Below are 16,108 nucleotides of genomic sequence, written 5' to 3'. Positions count from 1 at the left end.
TCTTGTATAGATTAAACAGATAGATACAACTTGTTAAATAGTAAGCTTTAGAGGCGTTGGGAGGGGAACTTTGTTACCTAGATTAGCTAGCTAAACTAATCTTATTCTGGCTAACAGGTTTATCGGTGTTTTAAGCCCCCAACGTCTCCTTCAAGGCAGCGCTGCCTGGAAGGCACTAGGATTAGGCAATGGTTATGGTTATGGTTAGGGTTAACGTTAATGTTAAGGTTAAGGTTAGGGTTAGGTGCCTTGAAGTCAACGCTCGCAGCGCTGCCTTGAAGTCGATTAGGCAATGGTTATGGTTAGGGTTAGGTTTGGGTTAAAACGCATTTCTCCGCGCCACTCAAAAAGCGATCCTTCTCCTCTCAGCTCTCTCTCTCTCTCTCCAATAGAAAGAGACAGGATGAGTGTGGAAATCTGTGGTAATGGTAGCCTATATGTGGCTGTGTGTGTGTGTGTGTGTGTGTGGTTTATCAGTGTTTTAAGCCCCCAACGTCTCCTTTCAGGCAGCGCTGCCTGGAAGGCACTAGGATTAGGCAATGGTTATGGTTAGGGTTAAGTTTAGGGTTAGGTACCATGAAGTCAATGGTCACAGCGCTGCCTGGAAGGAGACGTTGGGGGCTTAAAACACTATTGAGTGGCTAACGGACAAATATGATGGACTCAATCAAAATTCCGAATTATCCCTTAAAATATTTTGCACAAATGCTGTGAAAGGTGTGAGATTAAAGGGGTGTTTTCTTTATAGTTTATGTTTTGATAACAGTTTACAGTGAAAAGTGGGGCTTTTTCACCAAAAACAGCCACTTGCTGTGGCTATGAACGCAATGAGAGCGGTGACAGTGAATTAAAACGGTAAATTCACGGTCGAACTAAGCAACGATCAGAACCTCACTATAAGGCTCGATAAAGCCGAGGGGAGCTGCAGGATGATAAATCTGGTTCACATTGTGTTTACATCGTCATTTGATACATAAATAAAAATATTGATTAGCCTATATATGTTAAATTAACTAGATGTTTTTTCAATACATACTTGTGCAAACACATAAATGGTAGTCTGAAAAGTTGTGGTGCTTCCATGGATACTTCAGAGCATATGTTGCAGAAGTTTTTCACTGCTCTGCCCTCTTAAAATGATCAATAAATTCATAGTAATTAAGGGAGGTCCAGTCTAGCCTTTTTAGCTCAAGCACCAAGAAGTGGGACTCCATTGCGACCACAGTGGTGCTATTACAGGCCGAAACCCTCTCTCCTTTCAAGACGGGTAGATCACTTTTCCCTGGCACTCAATTCTAATCTCATTGACTCTCATTTTTGCCCAGGGCCAATGAGCTTTAACCTTGTTAATATAATCTATCTCAGCCAATGAGGGATAGGTGATCATGTTGCCCAAACACACAGTGGCGGAGATAAATCATCCCAAAATACCGATCTCTGCATGCTGTAGCGACAGCGGCCATTTTGGGGCGGTCGTTGTGAGCAGCTTTCCCGGAAGCCGTGTAGCTGAAAGCCGTTGCTAACTCCGCCCAAACAGCTGACAAATTCATGTGACAGGAAAGGACATCTCATCCCGCTAAAAACACATTTGCTCGTTTCCTCTCTCCTCCCATGATTTCCTCGCGTCTCTCCTGTGCCTCCTCGGTGGGAGGGACTAAGACGCAAGGAAAGGAGGCAAGTGGAGGTCTCGAGGAGGCAATTTAAGCGACATGAGATGCAGCGACTGTGTTGAGCTGTGAGGCTGACTGACAGGCCATTTTGGTGTGAATTGACTCAACGCTGACAGACCTCTTCTGTTCATTGGATCGGGCCAAGGTTAACAATGGGGAAGAGATTGAGTCAGTAACCTTTCAAATGGAGAGCGCTGTGAAATCCTCTCTCTCATCCTCAACAGTAATTTATTCACTGAGCAGCAAGAGCTTGTGAATTCAATCAGTTATCATTGCCATTAGCTGGAGGTTATTCATATTGTGGCTGCTTTCATTTGTTCATTTGTTGAGGTCTCCGCTAATGCACATGTATCTATAAAACTGTGGATACGAAGGTTGTTGGGCCAAAAAGTATGTTTGTTAAAAAAATGTGTATCCTTGGTGCAGTATCCGCTATCTATCTGAATTAAATTTAGCACACACACAAAGAATTCAGAGGTGTCAATGTCAATGTTTTCACTATCCATTGAAATACCTGAGCAACTACTGCATAGATTGGCACCAATCTCCGCTTCATTCCACTTTCTTTGTGTTGGAATTTTAAATTCAGTGGATTTATGAGGACTATTGTTGACTGCTCCTCAGATCTCTGCATGGTAAATTGAGACAGCTAGCTAGACTATCTGTCTAATCTGAGTTTTCTCTCGCACGACTATTTTGCTGGGGCTCTGTGCGGAGTTTAGCACCGCCCATGACAATTCTGATTGGTTGTAAGAAATGCCATAAACAAGAGCATGTTTTCCTCCCATCCCTGAATTCTATGTGGAGTAGCCAGACCCTCCTTCAGCACGATTTGGAGGAAAGTCTGGTAAAGCGAGAATAGTGATTACCTGACTTTTCCTCTAATGCCACCATGAGGTTTTATTTTTTTATTTGTTTAACAATGTTATTGTTGAGTTGTCATGCACATTTTGTTTTTTTATTGAAATATCTCAGCAACTACTAGATGGATTGCCATTAAATTTGGTGCAGACATTCATGGTCCCCAGAGGATGAATTGCAAAAACATAAATCCCCTGACCTTTTTATCTAGGTGCTAGCCCCATCTTTAAGTAAAAGTTTGTGACTAAATACCTGCAAAACTTACAACATTTCCATCATCTTCAGCTATACTTTGTATTAAGCGCTAATTAGCAAATGTTTGCATACTGACACGCTAAACTAAGACGATACACATTACACCAATTATACATCAACATGAACTGACTCTTCAAATAATAAGAATTCAGTTTGCAGGTGAATTTAGAGATATTCACCAAAGAGCTTAAGACACGATGCATCCTGGAGTGTCTGAGGACAGATACACTATATTTCCTGTTAATATAACGTTATATTTCAATTCCCACCTCCAACAGGCCATCGAATGCATCACGCAGGGACGGGAACTGGAAAGGCCACGCACCTGCCCCAAGGAGGTGTACCTGCTGATGCAGGGCTGCTGGCAGAGAGAGCCCCAGCAGAGGATGGTCATCAAAGACATCCATAGCCGTCTGCTGGCCCTGGTCAAGAACCCACCGGTGTACTTGGATATCCTGGGCTAAAAGGGGCCGAGAAGCAACCAGGGAGCGGAATTCAAAAAGCTGGGGAGGTTGAGGTTTTGATTTGAGACCTAAAACTTGTTCCTTTAATTCTAATGGAGGGTAATTACTTTGAACAGGTTCCTCTTGGTTTGAGTTTAAAAATATGTCCCGATGCTTGATGGACGAACCATCTGCAGTGACCTTTCCTCATCCCGGCTCGACCCTGACCCGTTTACTGCCCCGTCATTCTCCGGAAACCTGTCAAATGTTTACCAAAGTGTTTAATGTTTATCTGAAGTGGGCTCAGCCAGATGGAGGGACATGCATGGATAAGTGCTGATGTAACTGTATATGGGCTTTACGTTGCTGGGAGTGTGATCTCAGATGATGGCTTGTCGGGGGGATTTTGGCTCTGAAGTCCCTGCAACGATTTGTGAGCTGAGCTGTGGTACATTTTATATGACTCTACAGCCAACACCCGTGTTAAAAGGCAATTAGAAAATGAAACGGATGATTACAAGAGAGGGCACTTCACATCATGAGTCAAAAGTGGAAAGCATTTTTGTCAGATTTGGGCGCCGCAGACGGCCCAAATCGTTTGTACAGTATAGTCACTGATTTTGGATAAGTTTTGATATGGCAGGTAATTTTAAGGCTTTCAGAAAATGTATATAAGATATGAAAGTTGTACAATCAAAACCTTGGAAAGCGTGTTTGTTTGTTTCTGATGTGTCCAATCCAGTGTATCATATGACTATTTTTCAAAAACAAGAACAAAATGTCATATATTAGCAGTGAAAGTGTGTGTTTACATTTAATGTTGTCGAATATGAATGAAATTACTTCCAAAGAACAACCCTTTGACCTGCAGCCTGCCTGCGACACTCAGGGGTGGCTTTTGTACAAAAGAGTGATGTTTAACATGTAGACCTTCCAAATCAAAGCACTGCAGTGAAATTCAGTAAGGGGGCAGGATGGTGGGGTGGTGACACACTGAGATGGTTTTAGAGGCAACAGATGGATTAAAGTGAGTGAAACTCCAGGAGGAGAGGGACAGATGGCACTGAAATAGAGACTGGAGGTCCTCCATGGGAAAAAAAAGTTTAAATTCAAGACTGAGTGTACAAACCATTGTGATACCTTTATGTGTAAATACTAAATGTACATATTATGTATTAATGTCTAAAATATATATATATCTTCATGTAATGTTACTCCAGCACTTTGTATATTGTCTGCCCTTAAAAATAAACAAACTTGATCAAAAAAATGTCTGCAGCCTGCACAGGAACATCCATCAGCCAATCCATCATGATCGTATGCAATGATTCGGGCCGCCGTCTGTACTTAAAGTTAGACATTTTAAGAAGGCTATTTAAGAGCCTTCTATTATTTTTGACGAACTAATCAGCAACCTGCGACGTCTCCACGGGTTCCTCAGCAGATGGGTATTGAAAAGGAATAATCAAGTTTCATATTGCCTTTCCGCCAGGCCTTCAGCAAACAAACACCCTCAAAAACCAAACCCTTCTCTCTACCTATCCACCCCCCATCATCACCACCACCACCCTCCCTCCAGCACTCTGTATGCAGAGTGTCTCCAGGGAGTGGTAATGGATTGTGAGTAATGCTATCATCCCTTTCTCTGTCTCTTTCGTTCACTCTACCTCCTCTGGTGTACCGGGGGGATGAAAACACTTGGAGGACTCGTGTCTGGCTTATTGTTTCTTCTTGTGTCTACAAGCAGATTCTGGGCCAGATAGGATTAGTGCACTCTGTAGTGTTTGTCCCTGTTATCCTTAAGGGCTCTCCATTTGTGGTTTTAGAATGAACCTTTTTTTTAATAAGCACTCGAGTCTCTAGCCTGGTTAGATATTGGATATGACTATAATAAGAGTATAGTCTACTAGGGGTTCCATTTTGAAAATGGCCTCATTTCCAGAATGAGGCCATTTTCAAAATGGAACCCCTAGTAGAGGTTTGCAGCAGGAAACTTTCCTTTTTAATCTTCCACCTCGTCCTATAATGCTTGTATGCAGGATATTGATTTTCTTTTTAATGGTAATTATTTTTCTTTTATGATAATGTCAATGCAGATTAATTTGGGTCTGTGTCCTCTTCTAATAATGAACCACTACTATCCATCCTGTAAGGCATTAAAGTTAGTAGGAAGAGAACTCCGGCACACAACGTTGACACTATTTTAGTAAAACCAAAGCATCCAAATCTATACAACCTCATAGAGAAGAGGAGCAACAATGAACAACACTAGAGTTGGAGGTCGCTGTTTTAGTTAAGAACAACTGTTTTACCCTTTGAACTAAACTGTAAGCAGCCTGTTCAGTTTAGTTCAGTCACTTTAATGGGAAACTTGATCTGCAGTCAGGAGTGCAAGATAAAAAAAAACACATGCAAACAGCTTTCCAATCAACCTGTTTTAATCATTCACACTTCAATTAGCTCATTGTGACAGACCGCATTAAAAGAAATCTGTCATTTAAGTCATTTAGTCTACAAAGTCTATAAAGTAATTTCATCTACAAGGTTTCCTGCATCCAAACATTTTAAGTGAACAGTAAGAGATCATTTCACATCAGTTTATTTTTTTTATGTTTTTAGAGTGAAACGTTTTTCTGCAGTGATATGCCTCATTTTATGTTTTGGATATTATCCATCAGTTCAAGGCTGCCTTAAACAAAAGCTTCTTCACTGGGAACAAGTTGAAGGATCTCACACAATTTAAGAAAAATATGGTTTGAAGGCTGAATACCGGACTAAATTTCTTGTTACACTGACCATTTTTTGCAGTGAGATTTCTCACCTAAGTTGGGTTTCCTGCAGATAGACCTTTAAGGATTCATGCTCAACCAGGACAAGGACACCCTCTTATTGGCTTGTTCCGCCCTCTGCTGGTCACTCACAAACACTGCTCAGACTCAGACTGGTGTTAAAATGAAGGATCTGCAATGTCTGCCAACAAAAAAATTGACCAAAATTTGACCACATTTTGAATTTCATTGCTCAGAATCAAGTTGCATATCTGTATGACATATACATGTTTAAAACAGTAGAGCTGCAATGTTACGTTGAATAATCGATGCACAGAAAATCAACTAGCAACTATTTTAATAATGGAATATTTAGTTTTGGCCATTTTTTATAGAAAATAATAATATTTTTTTTTTGTAATACATAATGGATTGAATATCTTTGGGTTTCAGACTGTTGGTCAGACAAAACAAGGCATTGGAGGATATCACCTTAAGCTGTAGGAATTTAAACTGGAATTTCTTTCTTTGTTCTGGCTTTTTAATCGACAAAACGATCAATAATGAAAATAATCATTAGTATACATGTATACTGTGTTCACACTCTTAATATATGAGCGTGAACACAGTATACTATAATCTTAAGAAATTGCTGTTACGAATGTAAAAAGGTAACCAGTCTGTTTTAAGACACTTCAATTTTTTCCAGTGACAATTATTACACTTATAAATATGGAATTTATTACACAAGTCTAGTAGAACAAAGTAGAAAATTACAAATTATACACAGCAAAGAACAAATAAGTATTTATACATTTTAAGAGTAGTTTGTCTTTTTTTTAAAGACAAGGAACAAACCAAGCATTATATCAAAAGAAAGGTTGTATAAAACATATAAAAGGCACTCAACCCTGTTTTGTATTCTTGTTGTATCGAATGGTTCATCCCGCACTCGTCTTTGCTCTCTATTTCATATTTTCCAAACATCCTTCAATACACTTTCTGTTTTTTAAAGGCTTCATGAGAAAAGTGCCCAGTTTTCCTGATAATTACAACCTGAATCTGCTTGTCCACTGAGGAGTAAACCAACATGGTTTATATGAAAAGTAGTTTTCAAAATAACAGGGATCTGGTATGGAGAATATCTGGGCTTGAAAATGATAATTTGGTCAAAAATAATTGTAAAAATACAATACAGAAAAGCGACATCAGCATCAATCTATTTGATATGGAAGCCTCGGCGATCAGCATCTCTGAGCTTCATAACCGTCCAACTGTTGGTTGCAGGCACCAAATGGCTGAGAATGATTGAGATGACAGTAGAAAAAAAAAAACAGAAAAAAATGATTTCCAAACTAGTTTGGTTCAATAGCAAAGAACCACAACATAAGCCAGTAATGATACAATTCCAAGAATCAACAGGGTCAAACCGAGGAACGCTGTAAGATGATGACTGAAGAGAGAAAGAAAAGAAAAAAAGAGATAATACAGAAACATTTAAGGAAATTACTGCTCCGTTTCATCTGCGACATAAAGACCTAAGTGACTTTTATACTCTGCACACTAACCTTGGAAACATCTTAAACAACTCCCCTGCTCTGATGCAAAGTGTGTGTGCATATGTGTGCGTTTGCGCTCTTTGTGATTCTACACATTCACTCTGCGTTCGACATTTCTACTTCAGCATCCAACATGGACCTGTACCACACCTCATTATCCCATAATATCACATACATTTTCCCCTCTTACTAAACTCTCTACTTACACAGCTAAAAGACATTTGTGTGAGTGTGTGTGTGTGTGTGTGTGTGTGTGTGTGTGTGTGTGTGTGTGTGTGTGTGTTTGCCACGTGCTTCCTGTGAGTTGTGTGATCAAACTACTGGTGTTAGTGGTGAAACCAAGTGTAAATTTGTGCCATATATGCTTTCAAAGTTGTTTTATACAAATGAGCCTTTCAAACCGTTTGTCAAGTAAAAGGATTATAGTTGAAATCTGTACCTACAGTATGTCAGTGCTTCAACAGAGCTGTTTAGTAGTGCAACACCCTATCTCCCATTAAAACCTATATAGCAATTCTTCTTTGTCAAGTCTCTGAAACATAGGCTGCATACACAGTACTGCTATGGCTTTATATTGAATTGTCTAATTTATTCAATTCATCAATTAATTTGTAATTTTATTTTCTTAAAACAAGTGAATTAGATCATTTGAATTGAACCCGTTTTTCAGAATCGTCTGCAATTTTATTATCTATTATTCTGCCATTTTCCTCTTGTCTATAAAATATATAAAAAAGGAAAAATGCCCATCACAGTTTCCCATATTTCATCCAAGAGGGCCAGCACTTCAAGATATTGAATTTACAATGAATTAAAAAACAAGAGAAAAGCAGAAAAATATGCACATTTAAAAAGTTTGGCATTTTTACCTAAAAAAATTACTCAAATGATTTATCTAATATCAAAATAGTTCTGTCAGTCAACTAATCGATTAATAAACTAATCATTTCAGTTCCAATACAGACAGGTATTTTCTTGAAAAAAGTTGACTTAAGTTGGAGAGCTATTGAAATAATCTGTCTGTACTTCTTTCACTTGTTTTAAGAAAACAAAGCTCAATAGCAGTGTTCATGTTTTGCGAACTATAGTAACTTAATCCATGGTACTTCCTCCAAAAAGAAAACCCCTCATCTTCATTACCGCCTATGCACCTAAAACAAGCAATACATATAATAGATTCTATAAATATATCATTATTATTTCAGTGGTAAATAACAGTCTCATGGGACAACAAGATAACCAAAGTAAGTAAGTAAGTAAGTAAGTAAGGAGTGTTACTGCTTTGTTTTACTGTAAATGCACCACAGCACTGCAAAACGTACAAAAAGTACTACCATGTTAATACGACCACAAACTATGACTACATGTACTTTTTGCCTCTCCATGTCTCTTAATTCTTTACTCTTTAGCTATAAAGCGCAGGTGTTGGAAATTTGAAAATAAATGTTCAGAATAGATCTTAGGATACGTCATGGTAGAAAAAGAAAAGAATAATGCCGTTTGCTCAGAACAGAAAACATTTTCAAGACCTCCAGGGGCCACTCTAGCGTTGCCCTGGAAATGTACTGTTGTAAAAATGGTACCTGTCTTTTAATTACTGCCGCGCTGTAACATTTCTTTTTTTTATGTTGAGGGCAGATTGTGGGGTTCATAATAAGCCAGGCAATCAGTAAAAAAAAGAACCACAGGACCTGCAAATCAATTCCAGGCCGCGCAGAGTGGAATCAATAGGTGGATATATAAGAGCCGGCAACACAATCTGCATTATATTATGCAGAGTTACATGAGGGTTGTCTACGCTTATACATAGAACAACCACACTAACCAAGTATTCCAGTTAAAAAAAACATTTTCAATAAATCCTTAATAAAGTAAAGGAGATTCTGGCCCAGTACATGCAAAAAAAAAAAAAAACATTATTAATTCAGAATATAATCCCTGCAACTGCAACATTAGATGTTTCCAGTTTGAGATTTAAACTTGTAGTGAGCTACTGTAAACATCATATATGAAGTGTGGCTCTACAATAAATGCACTTTGAGGATCTTTAAAAATAAATTAAACAGACATTTTGTACACGGTAGACATGTTTTCTCACATAGGAGCTTAATGCAACATCAGAAAAAGGCTTCAATGAATGCAACTGGGTCCTTAGGCGCTGAGAAAACACATGAACAAATACTTCAGGTGTATAACTGTGTTAGGGAAATCCTTTAGCACTGAACATGATGCATCAAAATCTTTATCTCTGAATTATAAAAACTATTGGTATTAAACAAGCACTACCGTGAAGTGTTAATAGTCATCTCAAACACACGCCGCTGAGACAGACAAACAGCCCAAACCTTTCCTTTGGAAAGTGAATCAGACATTTTGTGGCTGTTGGTTGGTGGAAAATGCGCCCTCACTTCTCCTTGCACTCGCGCCTTGATGTGTGCGGCTGGTTGGAGCTGTGGCAGGGTTTCCACAGCAGCGGGGCGCTGAAAATGCCGATGATTCCCAGGTTGAGGACGAGGCTGGCGACCAACACCCCGACGGTCCCCAGGAACGAGGGCATCGCTCCGCGGGCCAAGAGCCACGCCCGCCGTGACGTCATGTCTGCCATCACGCCCTCCATCTGGAAGTGGGTCCCCACCACAGCGCTGATGTGGAAGAGCTGGTGGCTGTGGCCTGTGTGAGGAGGGAAGACGAGATTCAGTGTAGGAAACAATGAGGTAAGGATCTAAAAATGTGCACGGCTGAATCTTTCACTTCTATACTGCCATGTACACACACTAAAACCTCGAGAACTACGTTTTTCAGTTTGAGCTGAAACGATTCGTTGATTAATCAATTAGTCAATCCACAGAAAATGTTGGAAACAATTTATTGTTTAAATAATTTATCCATCAAAAGTGCCAAATATTCTCTGGTTCCACTTTGCTGCTTTTCTCGGTTTCACTGTAAACTGATCTTTGGGTTTGGGGGCTTTTTGGACAAAACAACAAGCACAAGCACTTTTCACTATTTTCTGACATTTCATAGCCTTAATGATAAATCTTTAGGCTATTATAAAAGGTTGGATTCATTTATTTTACAAACAGTTGTTAGTTGCAGTTCTATTTGCAGTTGTTCTTGAGCCAATTTAACCAACTGGCGTCCAATATCTAGGCTGAATCTCATCCTTATTTAATAGCTCCTCGACTCCTCGGTCCTCGGCTGAACCGGATGTTGTTCTGTTCCTCCTCGGTGACGGCCGTCTCAAAGCTCTTATTTCGTCCACGAGGACCGAGGAGCGAGCATCGAGGAGGGATCATCGAGGAGCTATAGCCGAGGATCCACGAGAGCAGTCTTCCCGGAAGCCGTGCAGCTGAAGGAGTTGCTAACTCCGCCCAAACAGCTGACGTATTCATGTGACGCTTCAGAGGAAAGGACGTCTCATGCCGCTAAAAACACATTTGCTCGTTCCCTCTCTCCTCCGATGATTTCCTCGCCTCTCTCCCGCCGTCTCCCTCAGTGGGAGGGACTAAGACGCGAGGAAGGGAGGCAAGTGTAGGAGTCGGGGATGTAATTTAAGGGCTTTGAGACGTACCCCTACTTTTCATCTCATCCTGCAGGTTTTAGATCTCTCCCTGTTCCAACACAGCTGATTAAAATGATCAGCTTGTTATTAAGCAGCTTCAGGAGTTCATAACCAGTTGATCATTTGAATCAGCTGTTTTGGAGCAAGGATAGCTCTAAAACATGCAGGACAATGGGGGTACAGGGGAGGTTTGGGAAATGCTCGAGAGAAGAAAATTAATCAGCAACTATTTTGATAATAAATCAAATGTGAGCATCTGATGCTTTTCTTTGTCATTTATAATTGTAGTAAAGTTCTATGGGACATAGAACAGTCACATCACCAACAGCATTAAAATATCCCTTACAGATGAATCCATTAATAATTTAATATACTCGGATATAGACTATCAATTAAATGTATGATGGATAATTCATTCATTTGTTAATGTAAGGTTTTGTTAATCAAATGCAGTGTTCTATAGAGCAACTTACCATTGAGGTTCACAAACACTGATACACAAAATTATGTTGGAAGAAGCAAAACCTTTTCTGAAGCCAAAATGGCCGTTTATGAAACAGAGACTCTAAACTTTCTTCTAATTAAGTACGTTTTAAATAAATAAGTGCCTTATTTGGTGTACTACGACCTCTGTCAGTTAGCAATGTTTAACAGCATGAGCAAACTATCTCCTCTTTCCCTTCTTTTGCACAATCCGTAACACAGTTAATGCTAAACACAGCAGTTTTTCCTTTGCACTGGAAAAGTGTGTGAACCTCACTGTGAAAATGCCCTCAATAACTCCACTGAAGCAACTGGGGATAAAGCATCTTATATACTTTCTTACATGTACTTATATTGTTATTTCCTCAGTAAGGGCATCAAGATTTAAAGACCATATCAGTATATGCTGTGCTAAGTCAAACAAGCCATAATATAATGACGATATCCATGAAGGACATACCAAAATAGTCGAAGCGTCCTGGGGCCAACCTCTCCGGGAGGTGGGCGGTAAACAGGAAGCAGGTGAGGACGGCAAAGAGGAGGTGGTAACAGTGACTGGACAAGGCGTCGCTCAGGCTGCAGCTTCCCACGCAGCAGAGAAGGATCTACACACAGAAAAACATACAAATACCTTCAGAAAAACACTAGAAACCAACAGATTTATCTCAGTCTTTTAAAAGAAAAAGAGAAGATAAAATATTGGTTTAAAATGTCAACAGACACCACCAATTTAAAGGGTAACTACCGTTTTTTTTTCAACCTGGACCCTATTTTCCTATGTTTTTGTGTCTAAGTGACCGATGGGAACAACCACCTTTGACATTGGTCCAGTATTAAGCGAGATCGCTGCAGTCAGCAGTGGCGAAACAAGCTACAATGTAAGTTAAAAAGGCAATTGTCCAGCTTGTATTTACGTTCATAAAAGTGCTTGTTTTGCCACTGACAGGCTCAGATTAATATTCTAAGTGTCTGACAACATTATGGAAAGGATTTCTAAGGAGGTTGACCTTTCTGTTAAAGAGTAAGATCCTTTTTTTAAACGTAAAGAAATTGCGTTCGCTAAACCCACTAGACTCCATGTAAATGAACAGTAATTTTAGCATTGTAAAATACACTTCATTCAAAGTCGACAGAAACAAAATAAAACTATGAAATGCCGTTTTGGGTCGTCTTTCTACTTTTCCAACCATCACAACTCTAGTTTTGGTTGAAATAAACACATAGTTTCCCGATTTACAAGTGAAAATATTTTGGCTCTATACACACTAAAAGTATTGTTTTTCTAAATGGAGTCTGGTGGGATTAGCGGTAGAGACTTCAGAGCTGTTTTTGGTTAAACAAAAAGGTATCAAAGAGGTTTTAAAGGTCTATCTCTGAAGGGATCCTTTCCATAATCCAGGTTAGGTCACATTATGTTAACAGCCTTTCTGACCTAGTTAGGGCCAAAAAAGAACTCAACAAATGACTTGCATATTGCCCAATCATCACAGTCATTACAGTGATTAGGGAGATTAATGATGGCAGCGATACATCTGTATTAGATTGAGAAAGAAAATCTGTTTCTGGGTTACTGAGCCAAAGTCTTGCTAAGTATTAAAGCCTGGCCTTAATCAGCTCTGAATGCTTACACAATGACACAAACACACAAATACAGAGGTTCGTAGTGGAAATTAAAACTTTAAATTCAGTCAGAGAAGAATGGAAGTGTGCATACAGTATATTTTAACATGTGGATAAAAGCATATCTGAAGACAATACTGACACTCACCCTGTAAAACAGAGGAACAGTGTCAAATATAAAAGGAAGGACAAACGCTCCTGTCCTTAGAACTTTACTTCTCTGTGGAAACTGCAGCTCTAGGAACCTGTGGAGACAGACAGAGGGCAATAATCAACTGTTTTTATTCATTTTTATTATTAGGGATGCAACGATCCGATATATCGGGCCGATACTGACTCAAATAGCTGGATTGGATATTGGTGACAATAGGGCAGATCTTTTCAATTCTATGTTCATATACTATATACATTATGTACTGGAATTTTAATTCCTGTTTAAGTTTTGACCAAATTGTTGCTGCATTTAAAAGGTTTAAACTTGAATTGTAATTCCTGTTTAATTTTGAAAGTTGCTGGTGCATGATTTATTATTTTTATAATAATAACAATAATATCTATGCATTTGTTACATCTTGTTTTACAAAGTTAGGAAAGCATTGTTTAAATTAAGCCTGATGTTGCCTTACACATAAAAGAATGATGCCAATCACTTCCACAAAGTGAGGCATACAGCTTACACAGGTATCGGATCGGTACTCGGTATCGACTGATACCCAAAGCCCAGGTGTTGATATTGGGAATGAAGAAGTGGGATCGGTGCATCCATATCTTTATATCTATCATCGATAGCAAAAAGGACACATATACATACAGAAACAAAAAAGATACAAAAATAATAATTACCCTGTGGTGACCCCACCACCACCCATCAACAGACCAAAACCCAGAAAGGATCTCTTTGACATCCAGAGGGCAAAATACATAAAACAACAACATGATATTAGAATCTCCGTTAAGCACTATAACAATTCTTCAACTGTAAGTAAATTGCATGCATCCTTGCTACCAATAGCTCCAAATTCATAAAATAAAATAAGAAGAAAGATGTCATTCCCTTGGGTTTTAGTAATTGACTCTGGAGGTTCAACATAGAGCTATTATAAGTAATTACTAACTTTACTTTGTCTTCTTCCTAGAGCTTATATTGGTTCATGGACAATATTGGTATATGAGTATTTGTCTGATAACTAAAAAGAAATTGCACAGGTCTAGGTAGGTAAGGTAAAGGTAATTTAGAAACGGTGTCAAAATTACATAGTTTGTCCACCAGAGGGCACCGAGTTCATTTTTCAACTTTAAAATGTCCCCTCGGTATGTATATTGGTCACAATTTAAAAACAAAAAAAAATTAACTTCCAACATTGATATCAGTATCGGCCTCAGAAATCCTGCATCAGTCGGACAATACTTCTCACACAAGTTCGTTTTCCTGTCTCAGTATAACCTGCAGTGGATATCATGTAATCACAATTGCTGTTCAAGCTTAAAGGGTAACTACCGTTTTTTTCAACCTGGACCCTATTTTCCTATGTTTTTGTGTCTAAGTGACTAATGGGAACAACAATCTTTGACATTGGTCCAGTATCAAGCAAGATCTCTGCAGTCGGCAGCAGCAAAACAAGCTACAATTTAAGTTAGAAGGGCAATAGTCCAACTTGTATTTACCTTCACTAAGGTGCTCGTTTTGCCACTGACAGGCTCAGATTAATATTCTAAGTGTCTGACAACATTATGGAAAGGATTTCTAAGGAGGTTGACCTTTCTGTTAAAGAGTAAGATCCTTTTTTTAAACATAAAAACATTCGCGAAATTGCGTTGGCTAAACCCACCAGACTCCATGTAAATAAACAGTAATTTTAGCATCGTAAAATATACTTCATTCAAAGTCGACAGAAACAAAATAAAACTATGAAACGCCGTTTTGGGTTGTCTTTCCACTTTTCCAACCATCACAACTCTAGTTTTGGTTGAAATAAACACATAGTTTACCGATTTACAACTGAAAATATGCTGGCTCTATACACGCTAAAAGTATTGCTTTTTTAAATGGAGTCTGGTGGGATTAGCGCTAGCGACTTCAGAGCTGTTTCTGGTTAAACAAAAAGGTATCAAAGAGGTTTTAAAGGTCTATCTCTGAAGGGATCCTTTCCATAATGTTATCAGACACTTAGAATATTAATCTGAGCCTGTCAGTGGCAAAACAAGCATTTTTATGAAAGTAAATACAAGCTGGACAATTGTCCTATTAACTTACATTGCAGCTTGTTTCGCCGCTGCCGATTGCAGCGCTCTTGCTTAATACTCGACCAATGTCAAAGATTGTTGTCCCCCAGATCACTTAGACACAAAAACATAAGTTGAAAAAAACAGTAGTTACCCTTTAAGACCCTTTAGCCACATTACTCTTCGACCTTAGTGTTGGACGTTGCAGTGGGTATTGGCAGAGTTGCACGTAAGTGAAACCACTGTTTGCCTCATGAAAGGCATACTGTCATCGACTCCTCACCATCACTTAACAGTGTAGGAGCAGACCACAGCACATTAGTTTTATACTTTCATAAAAATATGAATTTAAAAGGACAAAACATTTTCTTCACAGATGAATCTACTACAAGATATTTTAAGTGCATTTTGAAGTGCACCAACTGAGGTCAGACTGATACATCAGTTTACTGCCGATCAGTCGATAATAACATCAGAAACATACTCAAGGAATAGTTGCAATAGGTCATAGTGTCTTTGAGAGCTGCGGAGCCTAAAGGAATTTCATTTGTCTGGGTTTCAGTGGAGAATTGAAGGGTCACATGACGGCGTAAATGCTGTTTCAGCAGAGTTTTAATCCTGGCAACACAAGTCTGAGAGAAAAACTAAACCCTTCCAGGCATAA

At 39.0% G+C, this 16,108-nt stretch overlaps 2 protein-coding genes across 6 annotated transcripts in view; one reads left to right on the top strand and one right to left on the bottom strand.

Annotated features, from left to right (window-relative positions):
- The window catches only part of ntrk1 (neurotrophic tyrosine kinase, receptor, type 1), a 32,934-nt gene extending 28,604 nt beyond the window's left edge, over positions 1–4,330 (top strand). For both annotated transcript variants that reach the window (XM_036006148.1, XM_031279410.2), the window contains one exon: positions 3,065–4,330. In XM_036006148.1, coding sequence (XP_035862041.1) covers positions 3,065–3,250 — 186 coding nt within the window. In that variant the 3' untranslated portion in view covers positions 3,251–4,330. The remainder of the gene's footprint in view (positions 1–3,064) is intronic.
- Positions 4,331–5,649: 1,319 nt separating this feature from the next.
- Positions 5,650–16,108, bottom strand: part of paqr6 (progestin and adipoQ receptor family member VI) — a 34,962-nt gene continuing 24,503 nt past the window's right edge. For 3 of the 4 annotated variants that reach the window (XM_031279412.2, XM_031279411.2, XM_031279413.2), the window contains exons 6-8: positions 13,370–13,466; positions 12,062–12,206; positions 5,650–10,226 (exon numbers count right to left, since the gene is read on the bottom strand). In XM_031279412.2, coding sequence (XP_031135272.1) covers positions 9,961–10,226; positions 12,062–12,206; positions 13,370–13,466 — 508 coding nt within the window. In that variant the 3' untranslated portion in view covers positions 5,650–9,960. The remainder of the gene's footprint in view (positions 10,227–12,061; positions 12,207–13,369; positions 13,467–16,108) is intronic. The other variant, XR_004898519.1, reaches the window with a different exon arrangement.

Source organism: Sander lucioperca, chromosome 10, assembly GCF_008315115.2.
Source record: "Sander lucioperca isolate FBNREF2018 chromosome 10, SLUC_FBN_1.2, whole genome shotgun sequence".
NCBI classification, from domain to species: Eukaryota; Metazoa; Chordata; class Actinopteri; order Perciformes; family Percidae; genus Sander; species Sander lucioperca.
This window is presented reverse-complemented; position numbering and strand designations above follow the sequence as displayed.